General features: G+C 43.6%; 1 protein-coding gene across 1 annotated transcript in view; it reads right to left on the bottom strand.

Annotated features, from left to right (window-relative positions):
* FNTB (farnesyltransferase, CAAX box, beta) overlaps positions 1–23,546 on the bottom strand; it is an 85,078-nt gene extending 61,532 nt beyond the window's left edge. Inside the window, exons 1-2 of the mRNA XM_032622984.1 lie at positions 23,326–23,546; positions 1,472–1,536 (exon numbers count right to left, since the gene is read on the bottom strand). Coding sequence (XP_032478875.1) covers positions 1,472–1,536; positions 23,326–23,469 — 209 coding nt within the window. The 5' untranslated portion in view covers positions 23,470–23,546. The remainder of the gene's footprint in view (positions 1–1,471; positions 1,537–23,325) is intronic.
* Between the last annotated feature and the right edge of the window lie 3,785 nt (positions 23,547–27,331).

Genomic DNA, 27,331 nt, shown 5'->3' with positions numbered 1-27,331 from the left:
GACAGGGCACAGTGACTCAGAGCACAATCAGGTGAGTCATCGTGATGCAACTCTAACCACAAACCCCTCCTGAAGCCACCATGCCCCTCACCATCACCAAGTACTACCGCCTCTGGGGAAACAGCCTGTACTGGGCAGAGAGCTCCTTCTCCCCAAGCTGTTTACACAAATGGTGTCATTTGCTAAGCTCCAACTGTGGCTCACGACAAAAGCAATAATTCATTTATTGAGGTCTGGGCTACGAGTTAAAGTAGAAATTTAGGTTAGCAGTTTGGAAGAAGACTCCTCTGGTTAGTTGATGCTTTCCTTTTCTGCTCTAGGGAAGAAAGATGAAGAGAACTTTTCCACCTGTCTTTCCATTTTTCCAACTGTTTTCTGCCTTGGCTAATCAGAATATTTTAACTAAATTTCTTCTCATGGAAATAAAGGCAAAATGGAATGGTGCCCAAAAAAAGACACAAAGTTAACTCAGGCTAGAAATATCTGTAATACTCCAGTAAGCAGAAGTACCCAGAGACTGACTTGCCAGGAGTTAGTGTGTTAGGAGGCCTCAGGAAATTGGGAGACATGACAAAGGAGGTCAGGCTGGACCTCAGACCCTTCAGCTTCCCATCCAGAGAGAATCAGCCAGCGGCCCAACTAGACTACATCCAGAGACTGTCAAGGAAAAGTGCTATAACATTAAGATAAAACAATGACCAAACACAATTTGGACTATTGATCAGGAAAGATAACACAGGACAGTTTCAGAGAAGCAATCTATGATTAGAAGAGAAATGCTAATAAATGAAATAACCTTATGAAATCCTAGTGTGATACATTACAAAACTGGGGGAAAAAAAGAGAAAATGAAGGTTCAAATCAATAAGTTTCTGCTTATAACCCTCCTTTTGGAATTTCTGACATCAAAGAGCTCAGAAGGCTTCAACTTACTAAGCACCAAGGAAAACAAAAGGCATTCTATCTCTCACTTGAAATGTCGCCCTCGGCAATCTGCTGCAGTCACCAGTAAAGGCCAGGCTGGGAGAAGCTCAAACTTCTCACATTTTCCCAGTCAAGTCATAATACACATCAAAGGAAGCCATCCTTTGCCATCCCCCTGGACTCTACATCTGTTTCAAAGTGTTATATGAAAAGCTTGAGAGTTCTGAACACCAGCACAGCAGGTCAGAACTAAGCTTCAAGATCATGAACTTCCTCTCTCCACCTTCAGAGCTCAGAGTTCAGGCCCTGAGGGCATCCCCATGTAACACCTGATGGCTCAGTTCAAGTGAGCGGCTCCTCTAGACAGTATTCTAATAGTGGCAGGAGCTGGGGTCAGGAGCATCTCCAGGGAGCCACAAGGTCAGGGAACACCAGCCTCACATCAGACTCATCCCCTGAGGTTGGACAAGCTCAAGGAGGAAAGAAGAAAGGCTCCCATGGGAGATGGTATTTCCCGGATCCCCTCAAACACTTAACCACAGCTTACCTTGGTACAAGGTGGTTGAACTTGTAAGAACTGAAGACCTCTTGGATCTTTTCTTCTACTTTTGCCTGGTAAGGATGCAGGAGATGGGAGAGAGAAAACAAATACAGATGAGACCTTTATCAACTTTATGTTCCTACTGCCACAAATGCCTACCGGCTAGAGTTCCTTGGTGTGACTTTGTACCTCTCAGCATAACAAGACTGCATTCAGGAGCTCTGCAGGATGACAGGCTTGGGACAAGGACAGAGAGAGAAAGAATGCCCTGTACCACATTAGCATCACAACCGACTTCTCCAGAAAACGAATCCATGATATCCAAACTAATGGCGATTCTGGAGTTTGGCACCCTGTCACCAGTTACTCAGGGAGCAGGTGAAGATGGACCCCTTTTGCTTGAAAGACCTGTTCTTGCCTGCTCTATGAAGTTGTTTAGGTGTTCGTTAACCGGCCATTCTCAAATACGCAATTAATTTCTGCCAAGGGTCCTACTTCTTATTGTCAGATTTAATGGTTTAAATATAGATTGAACAGTATTAAAATCCCCAAAGGGATTTACAAGAACATCAATCATGGAAACACCAAAGAAATAGCACATCTGGTCATTGGACCTGTGTCACACACCGGATTCCACAGTCCCATAAAACAAAGGATCTCGGAAAGTTAGGTCACAAAAGGAATGAGATGACCTGTCTCCTCTGAAGATACACCATGATGTGGTCACACAGCACAGCTTCTGTAAGGAAAGGGTACGGCAGTGCAGGAGGGGGCTGGTCAATGGGTTACAGGGTTTCACCTTCACGGCCATCCCTGCTTTGTGGTGAGGCAAGTCCTTGCTGAGATTTCAAGATATATAATAATGTCCTCTCTGGGAAATATCAAAAATGCATTAGTTTTTTCTGAAACACCTGAGTTAGAGCTTCCAGTCCTTTTGACAAGCTTCCAAAAATCACGATGAGGGGAGCAGTGATGTGAGTCAGCTAAAATGGCAGCCCATCTAAAATTCATTTATATTTGGTTTTAGGATATGCTTTGGTATTTGCCTTTGAACATGAGTTTCAGGGATTAGCTGGCCAAGAATTTATAATACTTCAAAAAACAGACTGAAGTCACTGTGAGAATTCGACTCAGAAGAAGTAAGAACGTTCTCCCAGACCCCTCACGATGCTTTCTCCATGCCAGACACTGATGTGGGACTAATACAAAGCACCAGCCTAAATGAAACACAGACTGCATTTTTCAGTCGTGCCTTCCTTGGCTATACGTTGAAAAGGATAAAAAAAAAAAAAAAAATACAAGAAACATATGTCAGGAAGATCATGAAATAAAAATATTTGCCTACCAGGTTTGGACACACAGTTTTTCTGGGCAGGAGCGCACTGTTTCCCCCTTTGCCTGCCAAAGCAGTAAAGCTATTCTTTCTACTTCACCCGAAACTCTATCTCCAAGATTCGATTCAGCCCCAGTGCACAGAGGTCGAGTTTTCGGCATCACTATGAGTGGAACTGCTGGATCATTATGATAACTTTATGTTTAATCATTTGAGGAACTGCCAGACTGTTTTCCAGAGCAGTGGTACCATTTTATATTCCCATCAGCAGTATATGAGAGCTCCAATTTCTTCTTCACATCCTCAGCAACACATTATTATCTATGTTTCTGATCATAGCCATCCTAGTGTGTGTCAAGTAGTATCTCACTAGTTGTTTTTTCTTAAATAAATTATTTATTTATTTTTGGCTGCGTTGGGTCTTCGTTGCTGCGTGTGGGCTTCTCCCTAGTTGCAGCGAGCGGGGGCTACTCTTCATTGCGGTGCACGGGTTTCTCACTGTGGTGGCTTCTCTTGTTGTGGAACATGGGCTCTAGGTGTGTGGGCTTCAGTAGTTGCAGCACGTGGGCTCAGTAGTTGTGGCTCGCGGGCTCCAGAGTGCAGGCTCAGTAGTTGTGGCACACGGGTTTAGCTGCTCCGTGGCATGTGGGATTTTCCCAGACCAGGGCTCGAACCTGTGTCCCCTGCATTGGCAGGTGGATTCTTAACCACTGAGCCACCAGGGAAGCCCTCACTATAGTTTTGATTGCCTTTCCCTGATGACTAATGATGTTGAGCATCTTTTTACAGGCTTATTGGCCATTTGTAGATATTCTTCGGAGAAATGTCTATTCAGGTCTTTGTTCATTTTTTAAAGTGGGTTGTCTTTTTATTAATGAATTGTAATAAGTCCTTATATATTCTATCAACAGATACAAGTTCCTTGTCATATTCCCATTCTGTGGGTTGTCTTTAGGAACTAGTGTATTTTTTAATAGAAAAAGATCACTTCAGAGCACAAAGTATGATTTTTAGAGTACAACTTTTAAAATAATACTAGCAATAAGCCTGTATCTTTTTTGACAAATAGTAATGGATTAATATAGAAATTTAAAACTAGTCATCTGAGGATAAGAAAATGAAAGTAATCCCCAAAATATGCGACATCCTCTTTTGCCTCTCCTTCTCCAAATACAGTCTGCTAGTGTGATATAAATCGTAGTAATTTTGTCACTGGGAGGATGTAAGCATTCTTTGAATGTTCTAATTTGCATAGTGGAAGGAAAGGAAGAAAGCTAGCTGTATACAAAAGAGTTAACACAGCAGGCCTGAGACTACTATCCTTAGAAAGGCCTACTTGAAAGGTAGACCCTGGCTGGAGTCTGGGAGCCTGGATCTCAGGAGGGCTCTCACCATTCCCAGAACTGATAAGAGAGGCTCACTGATCCTAAACTGTATAAACAACGTGGTTTATGGTGAACAGCTATCTTCCTTCTGGGAGTCTGGAATTATGCTAGAAAGAGGGTGCCTATGTGACCAGCCCCAGTAAAAACCATGAGCACCCAGTCTCTAATGAGCTTCCCTGGTAGCTCTGCATGTGTGGTCACAATTCAATGCTGGAGAAATTAAACACGTCCCCTGTGACTCCACTGGGAGAGAACTCCTGGAAGCTTGTGCCTCGCTTCCTGCAAACTTCACCCCATGAGCCTCTTCCCTTGGCTGATTTTGTTCTGTAGCCTGTTGTTATAATAAATCATAACCATGAGTACAGCTATATGCTGAGTTCTCTGAATCTTTGTGTAAGCAGATAAGGTAGAGGGCCCCCGGAGAAAGAAAACCAGTCATGGCTTTCTTGACATAAGAGAGGCCATTTGGGCCTAAGCCATTCTGGGATCTAAGCCTGGCCACAATGCTTGCCCTTTAATAGGTCTTAGAAATCAATGATCTTAAGAGAAGAAAGAATGTAGACGCTGACTGTTATCAAGCAAGAGAAATAACAATAGCAAAGATAATATATTAGTTATAAAGACTCCCAGTTCTCTTTCAATGGTAAAGAGTAGCCTGAAGCCTCAACCACCAGATGTACTGGAACCTAAGGGCTGATGATGTTGGCCTTTTCTGAACTTCTGACTTCAATCAACTAAAGCTTGGACTCTGTTGACCACCCAAGCCCCATCATGAATATGCATGTGCCCTTAGCTTAAAACTTCCCCAATTTTGCTGTTGGGAGAGACACTGCTTTGGGAAAGACCCCCAGTGTTCTCCTTACTTGCTGCAAGTAATAAATCCTTCCTTCTCCCCATCTTTGGCTCCGTTGTGTCTTTTGGCTCAACACGCACCAAGAGGCAAACCAGTTTTCAGGTAACACTAGTAGTGAATCAGTGAACCTAGGAGTGGTCTTGGGGACCTCCAAAACATGAGGAGAATTAAAAATTTAGCCTTTGGGACAGAATTAAGAGAAGCAGTCACAAAAACTGCATAATGTCTATGAAGCAAGATCTATAGTTAAATTCCTTTTTAAAATTTTATCGAAATTCTCACTTTAAATATAGGAGAACTGGGGGTAACTATTAAAAAACAAAGTTACCTAAGTCATGAAGAACTCTAACACTACACAGCTCTCAAATCAGAATTAGGAAGGGAGGGAGGGAGGGAGGGAGGGAGGGAGGAAGGAAGGGAGGGAGGGAGGGAGGGAGGGAGGGAGGAAGGAAGGAAGGAAGGAAGGAAGGAAGGAAGGAAGGAAGGAAGGAAGGAGGGAGGGAGGGATTGGCTTCAACATAGGGATGCTAAAGCATGTCTGCTTTCCCTGGCCTTTCATTTTATCTTGAATTTCCATGTTTCCTTTCCATCCCGAAGGAAGGGACTCTTCTATTTTAGTTAATTTCTCTTTTCTGCATGAGAGCTCCCACAGGCAAGGCAGCTATCAACTGAGTACAATACAAAGGGTTATTAACAGCCCTACAATAGCAGATAATTTTCTCTTGCATAAACAGCACAAAGCCCATAGGTTCATTTCCCTTGAGCACAAAGCACACAGTTTGTGACCATGTTAATGAAAGTGATATGGCTCTCTTGGGAAGAGGATGACATCCTAAAGCATCTGTTAGGTTTCAGAAACATTGCTACATGAAATGTTATAAGAAATGCCATCAGGACTAGTAACCAAAAAATTCAGTCCCAAGGGATTAGCTCTTCAAAAATTTTAAACAGCCTGAAATAAAGGACCCTTGATTGGCTCCTGATTCAAAACACACACCAAAAAGATATAAAAAGAATCTTGAGACAATTGGGGAAATTTAAAAATAAATTGGAGGGAATTCCCTGGTGGTGCAGTGGTTAGGACTCCGTGCTTTCACTGCCGAGGGCCAGAGTTCAATCCCTGGTCAGGGAACTAAGATATCACAAGCCACATGGCTTGGCCAAAAACAAAACAAAACAAAAAAATAAATAAATAAAACATAGAAAATAAAAATAAATTGGATATTAGATGATATAATACAATTACTTTTAATTTTCTTAGGTGTGATATTATAGCCCTGATGTAGAAGAACATTATTCTTAAGAGACGCATGCTTTATTATTTAGGGGTAAAGTGTCATAATATCTTCATCTTACTTTCAAAGATTCGGGAAAAAAAAACAGTCATATACATATATACACATGTGTACATACACACACATATAAACATACACACACACACACACACACACACACCCCCAAAGGAAAAGTTGTGTCCATCATTGTGAAACAGGAGGGAAGGGGGCAGGGCACTATCCATGAAAGAATGACATAGCCGGAGGACATGACATAAACTGATTAGAACCAAATGGGTCCAAGATGGCAGACAAGTTAACTTCCACTAGACCTTGAGTCTCAGTATACACTCATTGTAACACATCAGGAAGCTAAATGACACACCCACAGGCACCAAGACAGTTCGAAGACTGACCATAAGGATCAAAAAGTGGGCGGTGGGGCTTCCTTTGTGGCGCAGTGGTTGAGAATCTGTCTGCTAATGCAGGGGACACGGGTTCGAGCCCTGGTCTGGGAGGATCCCACATGCCACGGAGCAACTTGTCCCGTGAGCCACAACTACTGAGCCTGTGTGTCTGGAGCCTGTGCTCCGCAACAAGAGAGGCCGCGATAGTGAGAGGCCCGCGCACCGCGATGAAGAGTGGCCCTCGCTTGCCACAACTAGAGAAAGCCCTCGCACAGAAAAGAAGATGCAACACAGCAAAAATAAATTAATTAATTAATAAACTCCTACCCCCAACATCTTCTTTAAAAAAAAAAAGTGGGCGGTGGCCCAATTCCTGGAAATCCCCGCCCCTTCCCAAAAGAGCTGAAATACTCCTGCCACTCATTAGCCTATGAAATTACCCAACCCTATAAAAACTGACAACCCCTTACCCTGGTGCCTTTCTCACCCTCTGAGATGGTCCACACTCTGTCTGTGGAGTGTGTTTCTCTCTAAATAAATCTACTTCTTTTTTTTTTTTTTTTTTTTATTTATTTATTTATTACGTTTTGGCTGCGTTGGGTCTTTGTTGCTGTGCCCGGGGCTTTCTCTAGTTGTGGTAAGCAGGGGGCTACTCTTTGTTACGGTGTGCAGGCTTCTCATTGTGGTAGCTTCTCTTTGTCGCGGAGCACAGGCTCTAGGCACGCGGGCTGCAGTATTTGTGGCACGCGGGCTCTGTAGCTGTGGCTCGTGGGCCCTAGAGCGCAGGCTCAGTAGTTGTGGCACACAGGCTTAGTTGCTCCATGGCATATGGGATCCTCCCGGACCAGGGATTGAACCTGTGTCTCCTACATTGGCAGGTGGATCCTTAACCACTGCACCACCAGGGAAGTCCCTAAAGCCACTTCTTATCTATCACTTTTGTCTCTCACTGAATTCTTTCTGCGATGAGACATCAAGAACCTGAGCTTCATTAAGTCCTAAAACCAGGTGTGTGATCTCAGTTGGAAGACTGTAGGTTTTGGCCAGGTTCAAGTCCCAGCCTCGTGGGTTCAAGTCCCAGTCAGGTTTTTGGCAGGGTTCGAGTCCCGCCACGTGGGTTCAAGGCCCAATCTGAGGTGCATGGTTTCAGCTGGTAACCACGAAGGGATGGTGATAAGGTAAGAATGCTGAGAGTTAGGTTTTGGTCCTAAAGAGGCCCTTGTGATGCTGCGAGCCAGGTATACTGGGGAGGACGCTCTGCCAATGTCTGCTCATTTTTGACCAGTAGGTCAATCCTGTTGCTTGTGCACATGCAACAGCAGATCCAGGACAGAATTGTTAATCTCTATACTCATCTCCCTGACTGAGGTTTCTCTCCTACATTCTTGTTCATTCCTACTCCATTTCTTTCTTTCTTCCATTAACCCCAGAAAACCTGTGTGACCACCAAGGTGTACTTTTTATTGCTTTTACTCCCCTCCCTCTGACCCTTACAAGTGCTGACCCTTTTTTTTTTTTTTTTTTGCGGTACGCGGGACTCTCACTGTTGTGGCCTCTCCCGCTGCGGAGCACAGGCTCCGGATGCGCAGGCTCAGCGGCCATGGCCCACGGCCCCAGCCGCTCCGCGGCATGTGGGATCTTCCCGGATCAGGGCACGAACCCGTGTCCCCTGCATCGGCAGGCGGACTCCCAACCACTGCGCCACCAGGGAAGCCCCATAAGTGCTGACCCTTTATTTCCAATTTATAGCTAGACCAACTCCCACTCATTATCAACACCATTGGGGATGTCTTCAATGCTGTTTCTTTGTAACAACTTTTTGGGCACTAACACCTCGTTGGGAGACTACCCTGGAAGGGACAGCATCTAAAATCATAAGTGCAAATCTTCACCAAATTGCACGTGGATTTTACTTAAGAGTGGAGTTTTGGACAGCTCAGGAGCTTGTCTAAAATGGGTCAGGCTGCATTAATCCCAACCAATACCCCTCTGGGCCATATACTCTGGGATTGGGAAAGATCTGGACAACAGGAATTAAGCGGAAAAAACTTAGTAGGTTATGTAATCAGGTTTGGCCGCAATATGAGTTAGGAAATTTAAAATTGAGTGAAGTACCCTGTGTTCCAATTTCCATGGCCTTGTATCTAGGCAATGGAACCCAAAAGGAATTTAAGGCATGTGTAGCTTGGAGGGATAACTCTAGGAAGTACACTGAGTACATTTTAACTGACCCACCCTACAGGGCCATGGATCCCGAAGGAACGTGGTTCCCTTCTCCCCCGAGGTACAGGCCCTTTTGGCTATGCATTTCATAGCCCAGTCTGACCCAGACATCAGGAGCAAAATTCAGAAAACAACTGCTGGTCCTCAGACTCTGATGAACAATTTGTTCCAATTGGCTTATTTGGTTTTCGGTAATTGGGATATGGTCAAAAAGGCTGAACGCACCCAGAGAAATATGTAAAAGGCCCAGATGACGGCAGTGGCTTTGTCCACTCAGAGAACACCAAAGGGGAAGTTGGCTTTTCTGGGCCAACCTGGCCCTGGCAGACCACAAGGTCCATGGGTAGCCATACAAGGCCAGTGTACCCTGTGTGGATACAACGGACTGGAGGGAGGATTGTGATCAATGCGCCCTTTGCAAACAGCCCGGGCATTGGAAGAGGGAATGCCCCATAGGCCAGAGAGCGACGGGGGTGGGGGGGGCCCTCAGTCATTGATGGTTTTGCAATCAGAAGACTGAAGGGGCCCAAGGCCGAAAGTGGCTCTGCCTAGAGATACCATCTACATAACTAATGTAGAGCCTTGGGTGGATTGATGTGGTGGGCCACATGACAGAATTTCTTAAAGACACTGGTGCAACCTTGGTCTTAACCCAGAGGATTAGAAACCTTAGCAGTCATAAGGAATGAAATGCCCACGGTCACGAGACCCCTCCACAAGACCACCAGAGACAAGAGTCAAAGCCAAACGGCAAGGGTCATTTATTGCAGGTTCGAACCTGGACCTCCACGCACTCGTTGCCGGTGACGCTAAGAGGTCCCGATGGAGTTTAGTACAGCTCTTTTAAAGACAGGTACAAACAAGCTCGCGACCTTCAGGGGTGGGGAGTACTGATTGGCTAACTTTTAAACAAAGACACTAGTCACTGATTGGTTAACTTTTAAACAAAGACACTAGTCACCGTCTGATTGGTTGGATGGTTGCAAAAGGGGGTTCAGCAAGCATAGTTACAGAAGCGAGAGCGGCTGGTTAAGTTTCGGTTTCCTGAGGCTTTGTTTTTCAATTAGGAATACTTAAGATGGGGCCATAGTTACAAACAGTACAAACAGGAAGATCGATGCAATCCTAGCAGCGCTATGGCCTAATGGCAGGGCATCAATTCAGTCCTATTTCTACCAAAGTAGAACATAGCCCTTCAGGAATACATAATGGGGTTGTTAGGGAAGAGACAGGGGCACACCTTCCTGGAACCCCTTTTGTGCAAGATCAACGGCCAGCTGTTTTTACATTCCTTCCTGTTTGTGCCTGACTGTCCCATCCCTTTAATGGGAAGAGATCTATTAACTAAGTTAGGGGTCACTCTGTTTCTTGAGGGGCAAGGGAACCACCCTCATCACCAAATGGTTCTAACAAAAAGCAAAAAGGAACAGATAATCTGAAGCTAAAATAGAAGACTTAGTAGACCCTGGAATGTGGACTATCGAGGTTCTGGGCTTGGCCAAAGGTATCCAGCCAGTGGTTATTAAGTAAAAAGGGTTATATAGTGTCTAAATATAAGACACAAATTTCTTAAACCTAGGGAAGATCCTCAAAAATGTTTGTAAATAGATTACCAAAACAGGAGGCCACTGGTCTGACTAAACTAACCATAGCTGATATTCAGAGCCTGACAGAAATTTTGGAAGAGGCCTTCTCCCCTAAGCTAAATGAGGAAAAGTAAAACTTTCCAACCTAAATGAATGGGTATGTCAGTCCTTCAATATCATTGAGGTAACCACCCAATTCTTTGAGAAAGAAAACAAGACTGCCCTTGTTTTACAAATGTAGTCTTTACAGGACCGGAGGTGTGGCTCCAAAAATAATCCAAAACCCACCAATCCTTTTACCACTCCCCAAACCTTCCCTATTTATCTTAAGAGACTTGTAAGTGTTAAACAAAGGGGAAACAGTCATCCTAGGTGGAACTTGCCAGTATCTTTGAGATGCAAATGTCCTATCTGGTCTTCTCAGGAACCCTTATCTCTGCCACCTTTTTAAACACAAATTTTAAAAAAGAGGGTAAAATAATTTAGAACCTGACTTGTCAAGGATAAATAGAAATCCTAAGTGTCTTTTCTGTAAACACTAGTAAAAAGGGTTTAACCATCTACATAAGGTGACCTTGATTTATTCCATCTGCCAGAAGCCCAATTTGAATCCAACCCCTTGTAACTGATAGGTTTTATGTTGTATCTGACTCAGGACTGAAATTTTGGAATGGGAACTGTGAGGCCTGTGTGTTTGTTTGTGTGTTCATATGTATCTATATGTGTGTTGTAGGCGTGTGATATTGCCAAAAATGAATTCGTAAAAGAGCTCTACTTAACTGGCTTAAAAAAAATTCAGTGCTTATATAAATACTCAGAAATAGAAAATAATCTGGCCAGAATGCATTTCAGGTTCATGTCATCTGAAAAATATTCAGTACTAAACTGATATCTGGTATTGAAGGTGGCTTAAGCTTGTTGGTTTGATTAACACAGACCTGTTAGAGTCATCAATGATCAATGTCAAGTATAATCCTTCTGTTGTACCTAGGTTTATTAGAGGTCAAATAAGACCTTTTTCTGTTACAACTTTGTCAACAAGTAACTCAATGTGAAAAAAACTTTTAAGAAAAGTTAGATATGTGTTTTTAGTAAAAGAAGGTGTGAAGAATGAAGAATACTGAAGAGTTATACATGATCAGGATTTTCTAAGACTGGATTAAATTTAGTTGGGTAAATGGATTTTGCTGGGAATGGGCTGGGACAAGACTGGATTTGGTATGTTTCTTTGCCTTTTAAGTGATCTGTATTTGTTTTTGAGATCTCCTGTAACTTTAGTTAGGGAATAAGTATTGTCTCACAGTGACCTATGATCTTATTTGACCAAGTGTTTTGAAACTTTTTGACAAGCTTCCCAAATGTCAAATTTTAATTGTTTCTTTTGATTTCCAGCTAACTTTGGGGTACTTTAGAGGGCCCCTGAGGTATCTTAGAGAGAACTATTTAACTAGGATTATTTCGTATGTTAAGTTAAATGTAATCATTCGTAACTCTGGCTATTATAACCACATTTCTTTATCGATTACACTGTTACCAGATGTTTAACCATGCCTTTTAAGCCTTTTGTCATTTACTGATATTTTTGTACTCTGATGCTGTTACAAAAAATGCTTCATCATCAAGGAGATTCACAGAAAGGCCTTGGAAGCAGTTACAACAGTTCCACACCAAGATAATGGCTATGCGAGGACTCCAGCCCATACTGACTTAGAACAAGGAGCTGTATTGCCCCTGGGGCCCCTAGATCAGGTATCCAGAGATTTTTACTCCCTGACAGGCAGGGTGAAGCAGTTACAGAAGACGGACCATCACCCTTCTGTTTCCCATAAGAATATGGGATAGGGGCTTCCCTGGTGGTGCAGTGGTTGAGAGTCCGCCTGCCGATGCAGGGGACACAGGTTCGTGCCCCGGTCCGGGAAGACCCCACATGCCGCGGAGCGGCTGGGCCCGTGAGCCATGGCTGCTGAGCCTGCACGTCCGGCGCCTGTGCTCCGCAACGGGAGAGGCCACAGCAGTGAGAGGCCCACGTACCGCAAAAAAAAAAAAAAAAAAAAAAAGAATATGGGATAAAATCTCTGAGGGGGAAATGAAACAGGAGGGAAGGAGGCAAGGCACTACCCTTGAAAGAATGACATAGCCGGAGGACATGACATAAACTGATTAGAACCAAATGGGTCCAAGATGGCAGACAAGTCAACTTCCACTAGACCTTGAGTCTCAGTATACACTCATTGTAACACATCAGGAAGCTAAATGACACACCCACAGGCACCAAGACAGTTCTAAGACGGACCATAAGGATCAAAAAGTGGGTGGGGGCTTCCCTGGTGGTGCAGTGGTTAAGAATCCGCCTGCCAATGCAGGGGGCATGGGTTCGAGCCCTGGTCCGGGAAGATCCCACATGCCGCGGAGCAACTAGACCCGTGCGCCACAGTTACTGAGCCTGTGAGCCGCAACTACTAAAGCCCGTGCACCTAGAGCCTGTGCTCCGCAACAAGAGAAGCCACCGCAATGAGAAGCCCACGCACCACAACGAAGAGTAGCCCCGCTGCACCAAGATAACGCAGCCAACTATAAATAAATTTTTTAAAAATTTAAAAAAAAAAGTGGGCGGTGGCCCAACTCCTGGAAATCCCCACCCCTTCCCCAAATAGCTGAAATACCCCTCCCACTCATCAGCCTATGAAATTACCCACCCCTATAAAAACTGACAACCCCTTACCCTGGTGCCACTCTGGCCTTCTGAGATGGCCCACACTCTGTGGAGTGTGGTTCTCTCTAAATAAATCCACTTCTTATCTATCACTTTGTCTCTCCCTGAATTCTTTCTGCATTGAGACATCAAGAACCTGAGCTTCATTAAGTTCTGAAACCAGGTGTGTGATCTCAGTTGGAAGACTGGGGTTTTGGCCAGGTTCAAGTCCCAGCCTCGTGGGCTCAAGTCCCAATCCGAGTTTTGGCTGGGTTTGAGTCCCAATCTGACTTGCATGGTTTCAACTGGGTTATCTCCACCTTTGTCCTTTTTTTGTGGGGGGGGGGGGGGGCGGGGGGGCCAAGCTGCACGGCATGTGAGATCTTAGTTCCCCCGACCAGGGATGGAACCCATGTTCCCTGTGGTGGAAGCGAGAAGTCTTTAACCACTGGACCGCCAGGGAAGTCCCTCCACTTTTGTCCTTGACAAGACTATCTCACAATTCTGTAGAGGTAGAATTTGAAGAAAACTGATAGTAATGCAAACAATTTCTGTCCACAGAAATACAAATTGTATCTAGTAAAATGGAAGTACTTGTAAATGCAAGTAATAATGAATATTGCCCAGTTTTGCATCCATTTGCAAATTTAGTTCAGCATCCCTATCTGACTTTAAAGGTGGTATGTTGAGTTCCTGTCTGAACTAGTTGTAATATCTTACTGGGTCCATGAGTCAAATAAAATCTTGGACATGTGTTCATTTTATATTTGTGTGAGTCTTGATTTTATCTTCTTTTAAAATTTATCCTTGAACAGTTTATATGGGGGGGGATTAGGTGGAGGACAAACAGATACTGTCAATTTTTCTGTATATTTGACATTGTTTGTAATAAAAAGTTGGAGGAACCAAGATTCCATCACAACTACGTTATCTAGGCATAAGAAAGATTTTTGAAAAGTCAAATACATCTGCACACACACCCACCAGTACTTTATATGTATAGTAGCTAAATAAATGTTTAAACCAATTAGAGAGTGTTTCTGTCCATTTAAAAGCAAATACTCTACAGTGTGACACCAGCAGAGACTTTCCTTGACCAAACTTTAGTCAGGCTCCTCTGAATCCTCCTCCCAACTACGCCTTGACTTTTATACTTCTGTGTCCATCATTGTATCACCTATTTTTAGCAAGAATCCTGCTAAGTTGGTTTAGCCAGAATCCCCATCCCCACTATCTGATCAGGTTCCTCATCCTCCACCATCCCCCAGTGATGTCTGACCACACTGGCCTGCCTTCACAAGGAATCCTTTTAAGTCAGTTTAGCCAGATTCCCCACCTACCTTTGATGATTCCTCTTACTAATTTACCATCCACCAATCCCCCCACCTTGCTCCTTGGCTATAAATTCCCACCTTTCCTTGCTGTTTTCAGACTTGAGCCCAATCTCTCTCCCCTACTGCAAAACCCCATCATAGCAGTCCTCCTTGAACAAAGTCTTCCTTTAACAACTGTCATGAATAATTTTTTCTTTAACAATACCTCTCCACACCCACCAGCAGAATGACTGAAGTTGAAAAGAGGGAAAACACCAAATGTTGGCAAGGATGTAGAGGAACCAGAGCCCTCACACATTGCTGATGAGAATGTAACATGTCTGATCACTCTGGAAAAGGCCAGCAGTTTCGTTTAAAACTAAACATACACCTACCCTGTGATCCAACAATTCCACCTGTAGGTTTTTACCCATGAAAACACATGATCATAAAAAGACTTCTACAAGAATGTTTATAGCAGCATTATTCATTATATCCAAAATCTGGCAACAGCTCAGTTGTCCATCAATAGGAGAATGGATTAAAAAACCAGCAACAGCAACCATTAGATCAAGTAGCTCAGAGGCAGTTTACCTGCAACCAAGCTGATCTTGTTAAATATGTAAACTCTCAGGTCATAGACGTATAGAATCAGAAACTACTGGGATGGGGCCCACCCAGAGGATTCTTTTTAACAAGTCCTCCAGAGGATTCTGATGCATGCTGATGTTTGATAGATCAAAGGTATTTTTTTTTTAAGTAGTGGTAATAGTCACTCAGAGGCTCAGAGGCTGATGCTTGAGTATGACGTCAAACAGGACTTTCTTTTTTTTTTTTTCGTTACACGGGCCTCTCACTGTTGTGGCCTCTCCCGTTGCGGAGCACAGGCTCCGGACGCGCGGGCCCAACGGCCATGGCTCACAGGCCCAGCCGCTCCGCGGCATGTGGGATCTTCCCGGACCGGGGCACGAACCCACGTCCCCTGCATCGGCAGGCGGACTCTCAACCACTGCGCCACCAGGGAAGCCCAGGACTTTCTTAACTTATAATTATTGCTGTTTTTTTTTTTTAACCTGCTCACCACACTTTTCTTCTTCTTAATTAGCAAAGGATAAACGAAGGTGAGAAGGTAAAACATTCCTCTGAACAAATATCCTAATACTTTGAGTACAAAATTCAGAGGGAGGTCAGAGTTGACCTAGTCTCCTTAACCAGCTGGCATTCCTCTCTATCAAGGCTGAGATCCCTTATGAACCATGGGTTCTCAACCCTGGCTGCATATTAGAATTACCTGAGGAGCTTAAAAAATACTGATGCCTGGGTCCCACCCTCAAAGGTTCTGTTTTAATTGGTCTAGGGTACAACCCGGGGTGGTGGGCAAGACCAAAAGCTCCCCAGGTGATTCTAATGGTCAGCCAGGTTTGAGACCCACTGCCCTCACTGCCAATTCCCTTAAAAAAAAAACCTTGTTTTAACATCAGATGTTCCAGAAGTAACGAAGGAAAACTAAGTTTAAATCATAAACCAAAATGAACACTAGAAAAAAGTTCCCAATGGCCTACAGATCCACAGGCTATGTTATCAGCAGTAACCTGCCTCATTCAAAGGACAGGTGCTTATCATCACTGTGCTATAATATTCAATAATCCTCCTCTAACAGCTTTTTTCATTAAAGAATTCCTAAAAGCCCATGCATATATGAAAACTTGGTTTAAGGCAGAGATGGGAAAATCCAATATCAAAGGAAAAGACATGGACAGTAAGTGTTGCTAGTGTAAAAATTACTTCCTATCTCTCACCCTAAAAATAAATAAATGAATTCCAGGTTGATTAAATTTGAACATGAAAAACTTGAGTCAAGTCATTAAAACAGCATATAGGAGAATATCTTTATATTCTTGGGATAAAGATTTCTTCAAAAAGCCCAAACTATAAGGAAAAAGACAAAGAAGAACATAAATATAAGCAAGGTTAAAGGCAAACAAGAGCCTAGGGGAAGATATTTGGAACATATGTAAAAGATACTATTTTTCCCAAATTAAGACCGCTGACCACCAACAATATCAGGTCTTACAGAGGATGTGGACAAAACAGATCTCCAGTACATCACTGACTAGTGCTTAAATTACTAGAGTCACTATGGAGGGCAACATGGTAGCAGGTAATAACACTGAAAAGGCACAGACCCTACAACCCAGCAATTCTAACTCTCCAGTAGAGACATACCTAGAAAACCCTTGCTTGCCCTCCCAAGCCTCTTTATAACATAACTTAGTCCTAACAGTACATCTCTCACTTTTCCAGTCATGAGGCACTTGATCACTTAGGATATGGCGAAAGGGGAACACAAGAGTTCAGAGGTAAGTCTACTAGTTTGTCAGAAGTTTACCCCTGCTTCTGACGGGGCACAGGCTAGGTGTTGCTACGTACAGAATGGTTTTACGTTTGCCGAAGTAAGATTATACATATCGAGGAGTCCTAGAATATGCCATCCCAAAATATGCTTCGTTGGCATATGGATTATTTTGAGCTAAAGGCCATTGATAACCAGGAGGTGAAGGAAAAGCTCTAAAAACAGGGCATTAAGTTTCCTTTTGCAAAGATGTCTCCCTCTCCACACCAGGAAGTGGAGAACTCCTAACAACTCTTATCTATGGAGAAGGCACGGACTTAAATCTGAATAACAAACCTTACTAAACAACTCTTGTTTACCATACTTTTCCTGGACTTAGGGGAAACATAAGTTGTCTCCCTAACCCAGAAGCCCCAAACGCTTTTCTTTGTTTTAGCCTAAAATGGCATATAAACTCAAGTTCTAACTACCCCTTTGGGTGACTCATCGATAGGTCTCCCATGTGTACACAACAATGCACATGTTAATAAATTTCTGTTTATTTTTCTCTTGTTAATCTGTCTTTGGTCAGTCTAATTTACAGGGCCCCAGCTAGAGAACCTAAGCTGGATAGAGGAAAAGGTTTTTTCCTCCCCTACTATATATTTATGTGGACGTATATGCACATGTATCTTTATATAATATAAACTAATAAATATATATTTGTGTTGTGTATAGTCTGTGTACATGCTATAAACTACTATGTATATTACTTTGTGGTTTTCAACGATGGAGAGATTATGTGAGAATCTAGGGGTCAGAGATGAAGTGACTACACCCACGTCCCCAAGACTTAGGTGCCACGGCAACATAGATGCAGATCTAACCATCTGCCTGCATTCTTGACAGCTCTGTTTAAAACATAGCTCCTGGAATTCTTCTAGAAATCCAATCGGAAGCACAGAATAATATCCATTCATAGCTGAGTGGTAAAAAACAACAAATGTATTTAGAATTTTCTCTTTCACAGCTTCTATCTAAAGCAAATCTCACGATGCACCAACTTTCGTACCATAGACCTTCCCTTCTCCCTACATCTCCCCCTCTCTCCCAGAGGAGGACCCTTCCAGAAAGCAGATTTGCTGCCCGAGACTCATGCTAATGCTGAAGATGTGGTAAAAGGATCATTAACAGATTAACTATAAGAAAAGGATTCTTCCTAAAAAAAAATTATCCCTCAGAAAAAACAAGTCACCTTATAAGAAATCCTTACAAAGTAACTCTTGCTGTGGGGAGTTCTTTCAATTCCTTATTTTGAATACAAAGTACAGTTGGGGTTGACACATCATCCTGAAACAACCTCAGTCAAGGTCTGGTGTTGGCTGCCCACAGAAGTCAGCTGATGGTATCAATGAAAGGAGACAAATTAAACACAGATTTAATTCCTGAGGATATGAACTCACACTTGCACGTGCAAACTGCCACTGTAAACCCTTTTAAAGATCACTTTAAAAGTTAATAAAGTGTTTAAGTTGCGATGATCAAAGATATGCACCAACTGGACACACTGTAAAAGAATTAGAATTGTAATTTGTGATAAAATATTCAATATCTTCCCCACATTTAAAAGGGATGGATCTCAAAAAACTGAAAGTGTGGTCTGCAAAAACATATTCACTGATCCAAAGTATAGCTCCAGTGATGATAAAAACACAAAGGTCAAAGATGGATGTGAAGAGTTTGAAGACAAATGTTTTATGAATTTATGAGGAGGAGAAAGAACAATATTTCTAAATTAGTGTGATTTTATAAAGTATGTGATTTTAAATAGGCACAGGTACCTAAATTTAAAATGCAAATCGTGTAAACAAGCCTTTGGTTTGTTTACCTACATACCTAATAGTATGTGTATTCTCGAGTTGACCAAAAAACACTTTAGGGGACTTTTTAATAGGGAAAATGGGGAAATTTTGATATTTGCACTTTCTAATAGTTGGGCAACATGGTATACGCTGAATTTCAATAAGATAAAATTGATTCACATAGCTAGCCTACTGACCACTTAACAAGCAGAGCTCTGGTCCCATCTATCAGAAGCATAAAAATCTAGTTAGTGTGACTATATTTAGGGACTTGCTTCACCTCTGTTTAATAATCTTTCAGATACTAGAACTTGAAACAAGTCAACAGCAGGAGTTCGGGATTCATTCCTGGATCCCTAATGTTCCCTCCTTCAGGATCTGCAGTGGTGCAATGCCCGTCACTTGCAGCCAGCTCTTTAGCCTGGCTCTCCATCCTGTCCCCACCCGCCACCAGCACTCACTCGTCATCAGGTCAGCCCCACCCATCCAGCTGACCTAATTCCCTACCACAGCCAACCTGGTCTTTCCCTCCTAACGGCTCCTCCCACTGGCATGGCTGCCGCCCCAACTCCATCCTTTACAGCCTAACCCGAGTCCCACATCCTCCATGAAGTTGTCCTGACCGCCTCACCCCACAACAGATCGGCTTCCACTCCCTGAAATCCTCATGCAATGCAGTCATAATTTAGCACTTCATTACATGCTCTGCTGAGTCATTCTGTGATTGCTTCCGGCATATTCTTCTTTTTTTTTTTCCCCCTAAGAGAAAAGAATTTTGACTGAGACAAATAATTCTTCTAGATTCCCCTCAGAGTTGACTGGCACTTGACTGAATGTCGTCTAATGACATCATGCCGTTTCAAATGGAGAATATTTCTGCCCCTGTTCAAGGGCAGTCTAAAGGGAAAACAAAAGTAGTACCTTCAGTAACAACTGTTGTTGGCAAACCTGCTACCTCTGAGATCGTACCAGTATTACCCTACCGGCCTGAATCACAGAGCATTTGCAATGGGGTGACTGCAGGTGGCACAAAAAAGGAAGACAATCGCTAATAATACAACCACATCTTGCTTTCTGGAGTCATAAAAGGTTCTCCGAGCATCAAATTCATCAGCTTGTCAAGAAATAAAACAGCCTGTCACAACAGAGACCTTCAAAAGATACCCAGAATCTCACCACTGCTCATTACCTCTACTACCACAGCCCTGAGCGAAGCTGCCATCACGTGTCACCTGCAGTTCTGCAACAGCCACTAACTGGTTTCCCTGCACCCACGCTGAACTCCTCACAATCTACTCTCAACAGCGACCTAAATGAGCCTGCTGAAATGCTCAACAGATTGTGTCAAAACCCTTCAATCATAGATCAGTCTGACTCCTGGGAGGAAACAGATGGCATATTCAAAGTGGGTGATTTGAGGAGAGTTCATATCATAACACGGGGCTAGCAACACAAGGGTACTTCATCCCCTTCTAGACCTGAAATGTGAAGAGAAGGGGTAGAGAGGGAGACAGAGAGCTCCACGGAGAAGGCACCTAATTGGAGATGTGACCTTAAGTCTAGAGACACTCCAGCCCACACAATCCTGCGGGAAGGGAATATATACGCCAATCTCATCCTTCTCCCTCACTCTCATCCCCTATCAATACTCCCCATGGCCAAATGCAAACAGAAGGCAGAAAGCAAGGTTGCCTGTCAGTGCAGGTCCACCTCCTGGGGCACATCTACAGAGCAGGGTAGAAAAGGGTAGAGTGAATCTGGGGAGGTAAATGGAAGCTATTCAGCCAAATGTCTTCCCATCTCCATCAGTGTATCTGAAAGTACGAGATCCAACCTTATCTCCTGTTCTGTTTGCTAACCTCTCTACTCAGTAGCTCTCCACTCACCAGGCACACCCCGCCTCAGGTCCTTTGTACTTGCCGCCTTCTCTGCCCAGAATGCTTTTCCCCCAGATACACACATGGCTTGTCCCCTCACCTACTTCAGCTCTCAGCTAAAACGTTACATCAGCAGAGGTTTCCTTTACCACCTTATATAAAAACCTCCCTTGCTCCTATCCCACCCATGCCTGGCACATCTATCTCCCTTATCTTGCTTTATTTTTCTCCACAGCACTTCTCTCTAACATTAGATAGACAGATGGATGGATAGATATTTTTTTCTCCTTTTTAATTGACTGCCTCTCTGGCCTAGAACAAAAGTTTCATAAAGGCGTCCATTTGGCCTCTTTTGTTCACTCCCTTATACCCAGTGTCTAGAACAGTGCCTGGCACAAAGAAGGCACTCACGTATTTGTTGCATGAATGAAAATGAATGAATGGAACAGAAGAACCCATAGCTAAGGACTCTTTCCACTGTTCAGAGGTTTCACTCCTACTATCAAATCATTGTTAAGCAAATAAATAGGCTCCTGATAATCAGACAGGAAGCAGGTGACAAGCATTTTTTATTGGCAATGGCACAAAATTGAGTGCTGTCAGTAAACCCCTAAGAACAAATGGAATCTTCAGTCAGAACCAAAGGAATGACAGCAGTGTCTTCAGTAAACAACTCCTAGCAAGGTTGTTTCTTCTTATGACTATATGATCATTAACCTACCAACCTAGTCCTTCTATAAGACTCAGTCTTCTCCTCTGTAAAATGTGTAAGGATTGAATGATACAATGTATGGAGAGCATTTATTGTGTATGGAACCCAATAAATGGACACTATAATGATTATTAAAACATTGAGGAAGCCATGAGAATGAGATACCACGTTATCTTCCTATGATCTGGAACTGTTTATCCTAGACTTTGAAAACGTGAGCTGGAATAATGACACGGAAAAGAAGTATAAGATGCTTTGCTATCCACCACACAGTTGGGCCTAGATCTGAAAGACATCCTACAGTACCAGTGCTCCATATCAGAACCTAGTTTCCACACCTGGCCCAGACTTTGGCCAACCCTTTTGCAGGCCAGTACCTTGTTGCATCCATTTCTGCATCGCTCATTATATCTAAGCACTTAGAACATAAGTGCTGCTTTTTCCCTCATAGGAACTAAGCAGGGCATGTGACTGAAAAAATAGTGTAAGCAAAAGAGAAAGAGCAGATCAGTAAAGCTCCTGGTGATGCTCCTGTTTTTGACTTACCCCTCTAACCATGGAAGTCTCTGTTCTGGTCCGCAAATTAGACCAAATTCTGATTCCCTTTTCTCCACTAACATTTTATCTATCCATAGCCTCATCTGCTGGGTCAATTCAGTTAACTATGCAAAAGGTGACCCCATAGTCTTAGGTCAGATAAAAAGAAAAAGGCTTGACCCGAATCCACTCAACAATCCATCACTTAGGAATACTGCAAAGATCCTGTAGTAGCTTGTTCATTGATGGGAGATTTCTTTGCAATTTTTTGCAGAAGATTTCTGTAGAAGGACACACTGGTGGGCTAACTAACCTGGGAAGCTAGATTCAAAAGGTAAGTTTCCTTTCTACCCTAAAACCCATGAAACTTAAATCTCCAGTTAAAATATTCCCTCTGCTACTATGTGTATACGTGTGTATTCAAGCCCTTGCTTTTGTTATTTTAGTCATAAATATACAATATAATAATTATCATTACTAATTTTTGCCAAAACTGAGGCTTCCAATCTCAGGCATGAAAATCAAAGCAGGTCCCTCCAAGATTAAGCCTAGGGATTGATCTTACTAAGAGATCTTATTTTAGTAGGCAGCCTGATGCTTACTTGTTAGTGCTAAAAAAAGATCATTCTGATCACTTCTCCTAGTGACAGATGGGTAACCATTTCCACAATAACTAACTTGGGACCAATTCCAATTGAGGAACGAGAAGAAAAACAAAACTATAATTCACTACTCATTCCGCAAACACGTTTCAAAGTGATAGGTCCCATCTACTTCGAGGCCTCAGTGAATGGCAAGTAGTACAAAATTCACACTCTTATTACAGCACTTCCCAAACTGTGCTGTTTTCCTCTCCGTCTTCCCCAACCAGGCTGTGCCATGCTCCTGATCAGGGGCTGTTTTATTTCTTTGCATTTCCATTGTTCGACATTGTGACCAACACCCTGCTGGTGCTCAAATGATTGAATGGCTACTAAAATGTCCCGCCACGAGGCAGGCGTCAAACCTGGCACTGTGGGTCATAAATTAAACATCATGGAATGGCATGACCGCAGTCTGGCCACTTCTTTTCCCCTCTATGTCCCAAAACTATAATGCAGGGTGGGGAAAGTGCATTATCCATACGAGAACCTCCCGATGTCTGGCAAAATGGAGTGGGCTGTCCGACCCACCCGGGCTGCTTCAGTCCTGCAGGCACAGAACAAGATTCCCTCCGCTCCCTAAGGCAGAGGGGGCCCAGGTACTGTCCTCTCCCTCCAACCTTGACAACGACCCCTCCCCAACCGGCCCCACAAGCATTCCACTCTCCAGCCCAAGCCTGGGCGCCGGGAGCGTCCCAGAGGTGGGGGGGCGCCGCGGAGCACTGTGGGAGCTGTAGTTCCCGGGTGGGTTCCGCACCCCGGCGGCCCTGAGGACCAGACTCCCGCTCCCAGAAGCCCCCGCGCGGGCGCCTCGCCCAGTCAAGCCAGCTCACCTGTTCCGTGGACGTGACTGTTTCTACCGAGTCGTCCTGCAACCGCTCCCGCGAGTGCTCGGGCCTCAGACTGTACAGCGGCTCTGACCAGACAGGGGAGGAAGATGGAGGGCAACAGTAGGGGAAGGAACTCGGAGAAGCCATGCTCTGGAAAGCAGCAGGCGGTGTATAGGACTCAGCTTCGTCAAAGAACAGCGCGCCTTGAAACTCTAACGGGCTAAGGCGCTACGGAGAGCGGGTAGAGTCAAAAGATTTTGAACGCGAATCGCTCCTGCCGCCTACACAACCTCAGGGAGTGAGTTGCTGGAATGCTGCCGCCCCCCATTGGGCAGAGGCGCTGCTGCAAGAGGCTCAGTTTCGTGGCGCGCAAGGAAGGATGTGTACATCTGAATTTCATTTCCCACACACACACCTTTTCAACGTTCTGCTCATTCTCACTTACTTATGTCAGCAGTTCACAGTTTCGGGTGCCCAAGAACCCAACGAGGGTAACTTTTAAAAAGGCATTTCTGACAGCTCTCCTGATTGCCTCAGTCACACGATTATGAACAGAATTATTGCACACCTTTGGGTACATGACAACCGCCCAAGAGAAACCAGCAGCTTCTCCACAAAGGAATTGCCACCTCAGTAGTCAGTGATGGAGGGAAGTGGCACTGCAATTCTCTCCTATCAATTTGGGGGTTACAGTACAGTAGCAGGAACTAAAACTCAGTAGAAGGGACAAGTGTAAGTGAAACAACCAAGAAAGTATTCACTCATTTATTCAGCAATTTTTTTTATAGAGCACCTACTACATGTCGGGCACCCGTGCTGGGCCTCAAGAATACAAAAGTGAACAAAACAAACAACGTCCCCCCGCCCCCTTGAGAACCTTACAGCCTAATGGAATTGATAGAATTAAGTGAACGAACACTAAAAAATCTGTGAACACTAGTGATGAATTGTATGAAGAAAAATAACAGGGTCTATGAGAGAAAGTAAACGAGGAGGGGACTAATTAGATTGGGTGGTCTGGCCAAGCCTCTCTGAGTAAGTGACATGTAAGCCGAGACCTGAAGGATGACAAGGAGACATCTGTGTTAACAACATGGGGAAGCGCCTCATGAGGGAAGGGCCAGCAAGCTTGACAGAACACCCCATAAATATACTCATGTGTGTTTGTATTCATTCTGATGTTTAATCTGAAGGTGTTCTGAATAAAAGAAATTCCTATTGAGTGGAGTTAATCATCATATATGCCTCCATTAAATGTTCAAGTAGTGATTTTAGGAAAACCCTGCTACCTTTGAACAAGCAATAGAAGAGGACCTCTTTCAGGGCCCACAACAAAAAGACTGCACCAAAATTATAACACCAAGAGCTTAAACTAGAGTGGGGGTGAGGGTTTTGGGGGTGGGAGAAGATAAGATAATAACAGACTTTCCAGATAGACAGAAACCCAACTTCCTGCTCGGAGCATTTTACTCTGTTCCCACTAAATTCCAAACCACATGTCCAGGACCCAGGGGACCGTGGTGCCACCCTTCACAACAAGCCATTCCCCTGTTCTCAGACTCCAGTGTCTAAGGATGAGGCTGGGATGGCCTACGGGCCTCAGGTAGGTAAACACTATCGCCCTGTCCATTTTAGACATACCGTTGCTGAGTTAAGTCCTGGAGGTGCCGGAATATTTCTAAATCTGGGAATAAGTAGGTGTGTGGGTTAGGGTCACAGATATGGCTGTACAACGTGAAATAGTCTCATTATTATTTCCTCTGCATTGGCATCTTATTGTCTTTGCCTTAGTTCTATTTTGGAAAAAATGATCTGTTAAGGTCTGGGTCATATCTAAGGATTCTGCCTTCTTTGTAAAGTGTTGCCTGGCCAGCTAGAAATTTAAATTGAACTACTGAAAGAGTAGCTGGAACAGTTTTGTAACAGATTATTACATCTGTTACTGGTGCACCTAAAGCAATTGCCAATTGTATTCAGGAAATAGAATTCTATTTCTGAAACGCAATCTCCTACACGGTGGGATCTGAACCATGTTAATGGAGCCGTGGCAAGAGTCTCCTGCAGGATAGTGTCTGTTCATGTGCTGGGCACTGAACTAAGTGCTGAGGAGAGAGTGGTGAACAAGACACACACATTCTCAGCCCTTACGGGTCTCGTGATTTACCAGAAGAAACAGACGTTAAACGATCATTACAGAATTGACTGTTTTATTGCAGTTGAGGGAAATGGCATGAGGGAGAAAGAAGAACAGCACACTGTGAGATTGCATAGCAGGGGAGACTGAAGGTAGTCTGGAAGATCATGAGGAAATGCGTTAACCCACCCAGGTTGAGAGAACATACCAGGCAGAGGAAACCCAATGACAACAAAATCAAGTGAAACAAGGAATGGAAAATATGAGGAATTCATACTCTTCGGAGCATCAAAAAGAATTTTCAGCCTTGGATCAGCGGCGGCCCACCAGTTGTCCTTCCTCTGAGTTTAATAAAATGACTCATTCAAGAAGCAGAATGTACATAAATACTGGTGGTATGGTGGAGAATGATGTATTTACAAGAGAAAGTCTTAGCAATGATAATTAATTAATAGTCACTCCAGCTTGGACCGCAGATGGTTTGGGTTTATTTTACCCAGTGTATGATATTTTTCTAAATTAAACTGTGGACTGTAATTGTTTTTTTAAAAAATAATATAAAATGTGGATAGTGTTATTTTGCACTTCTATCTAGAGCAAGAAAATAAGAAAAAAAAAGTAAAGGTCTAAATGAACCACTAGAGGGCACTTCTGACCCTAGAGTAGCTTCTAGAGTAAGCTTTAGAACCGCTCTCACTGCATTACTCACACAAGTCCATATGTCAGCAAGGATTGTTTCCTTTAATATCTTGCAAATCTATGTAATAATACATATTTTGGAGAGTTTGGAAAATGGAAAGAACTCCTCCATTATCCTGCTAGGTAATTAATTTTTCTCCCCCACAATTACTTCTCTCCCTGCATCTGTGGTCTCCTACTTTGCCTTCCCAGTCCCTGTCCCTCCTGTCTCCTGGATACAAGTGTTACCCAGCTCTTACCTAGGACCAATCCCTCCCTCCCCCTCATGCCCATTCTCCCTTGACTCTCTTAAGACATCAAATTGTTCCTGTACTTGATCATGCCCATCACCCACAAACAGGCTACTTCTCCACTCATGGGGAAAAAAAAGACATTTTTAACCCTCTTGATTCCACTCCTTCTTCAGCTACCTCCCCATTTCCCATTCCCTCTCTACCAGTCGCTCCAATTCCTCTCCTCCCACTCTCTTGAACCCATTCCAAACTGGCTTCCCCATTGGCTCATGTCAAGTCCCCGTTAAACTTCTAATTGCTAAATCCAAGGGCCAGTCTCAGCCTTTGTCTCATCTTCCTACCTGACCTCCTAGCAGCATGTGACGGGGTTGATCATTCCCTTCCCCTTGAAATACCTTCTTCTTGTAGTGTCTGGCACCGGCCTTTGCTATTTCCTCATCTCCCTCACGCTGTAACTTTGGAGTCCCTCAGGGTTCTCTGTCTACAATCACTCACCTGTAGCTCAGGCAGTCCCAGTATTTCAAATACCACCAGTAGATTGAAAACCCCCTCATTTATATCTCCAAACTGGATCTCTCTTCTGAACTCGAGTTCATCTCTCATATCCTATTTGCATTTCCACTTAGATATCTAATACAATCAGTCCCCTACATACGAAGGAGTTCCGTTCTGAGTGTGTGTTTGTTAAGTCCAACAACGTTAGCCTGGGTACCCACCTAACACAATCGGCTATATAGTACTATACTGTAAAAGGTTTAAATACTTTTCACACAAATAATACATAAAAAAAAACACAAAAAATAAAGAAAACACTTTTAATCTTACGGTACAGTACCTTGAAAAGTACAGCGGTACAGCACAACAGCTGGCATGCAGGGCCTGGCATCGAGTGAACAGGCAGGAAGAGTTACTGACTGGAGGAGGGAGAGGAGGTGGAAGATGG

This window comes from Phocoena sinus, chromosome 2, assembly GCF_008692025.1.
Source record: "Phocoena sinus isolate mPhoSin1 chromosome 2, mPhoSin1.pri, whole genome shotgun sequence".
NCBI lineage: Eukaryota > Metazoa > Chordata > Mammalia > Artiodactyla > Phocoenidae > Phocoena > Phocoena sinus.
The sequence above is the reverse complement of the archived record's forward strand: the minus strand, read 5'-3'. Positions and strand labels throughout refer to the sequence as shown.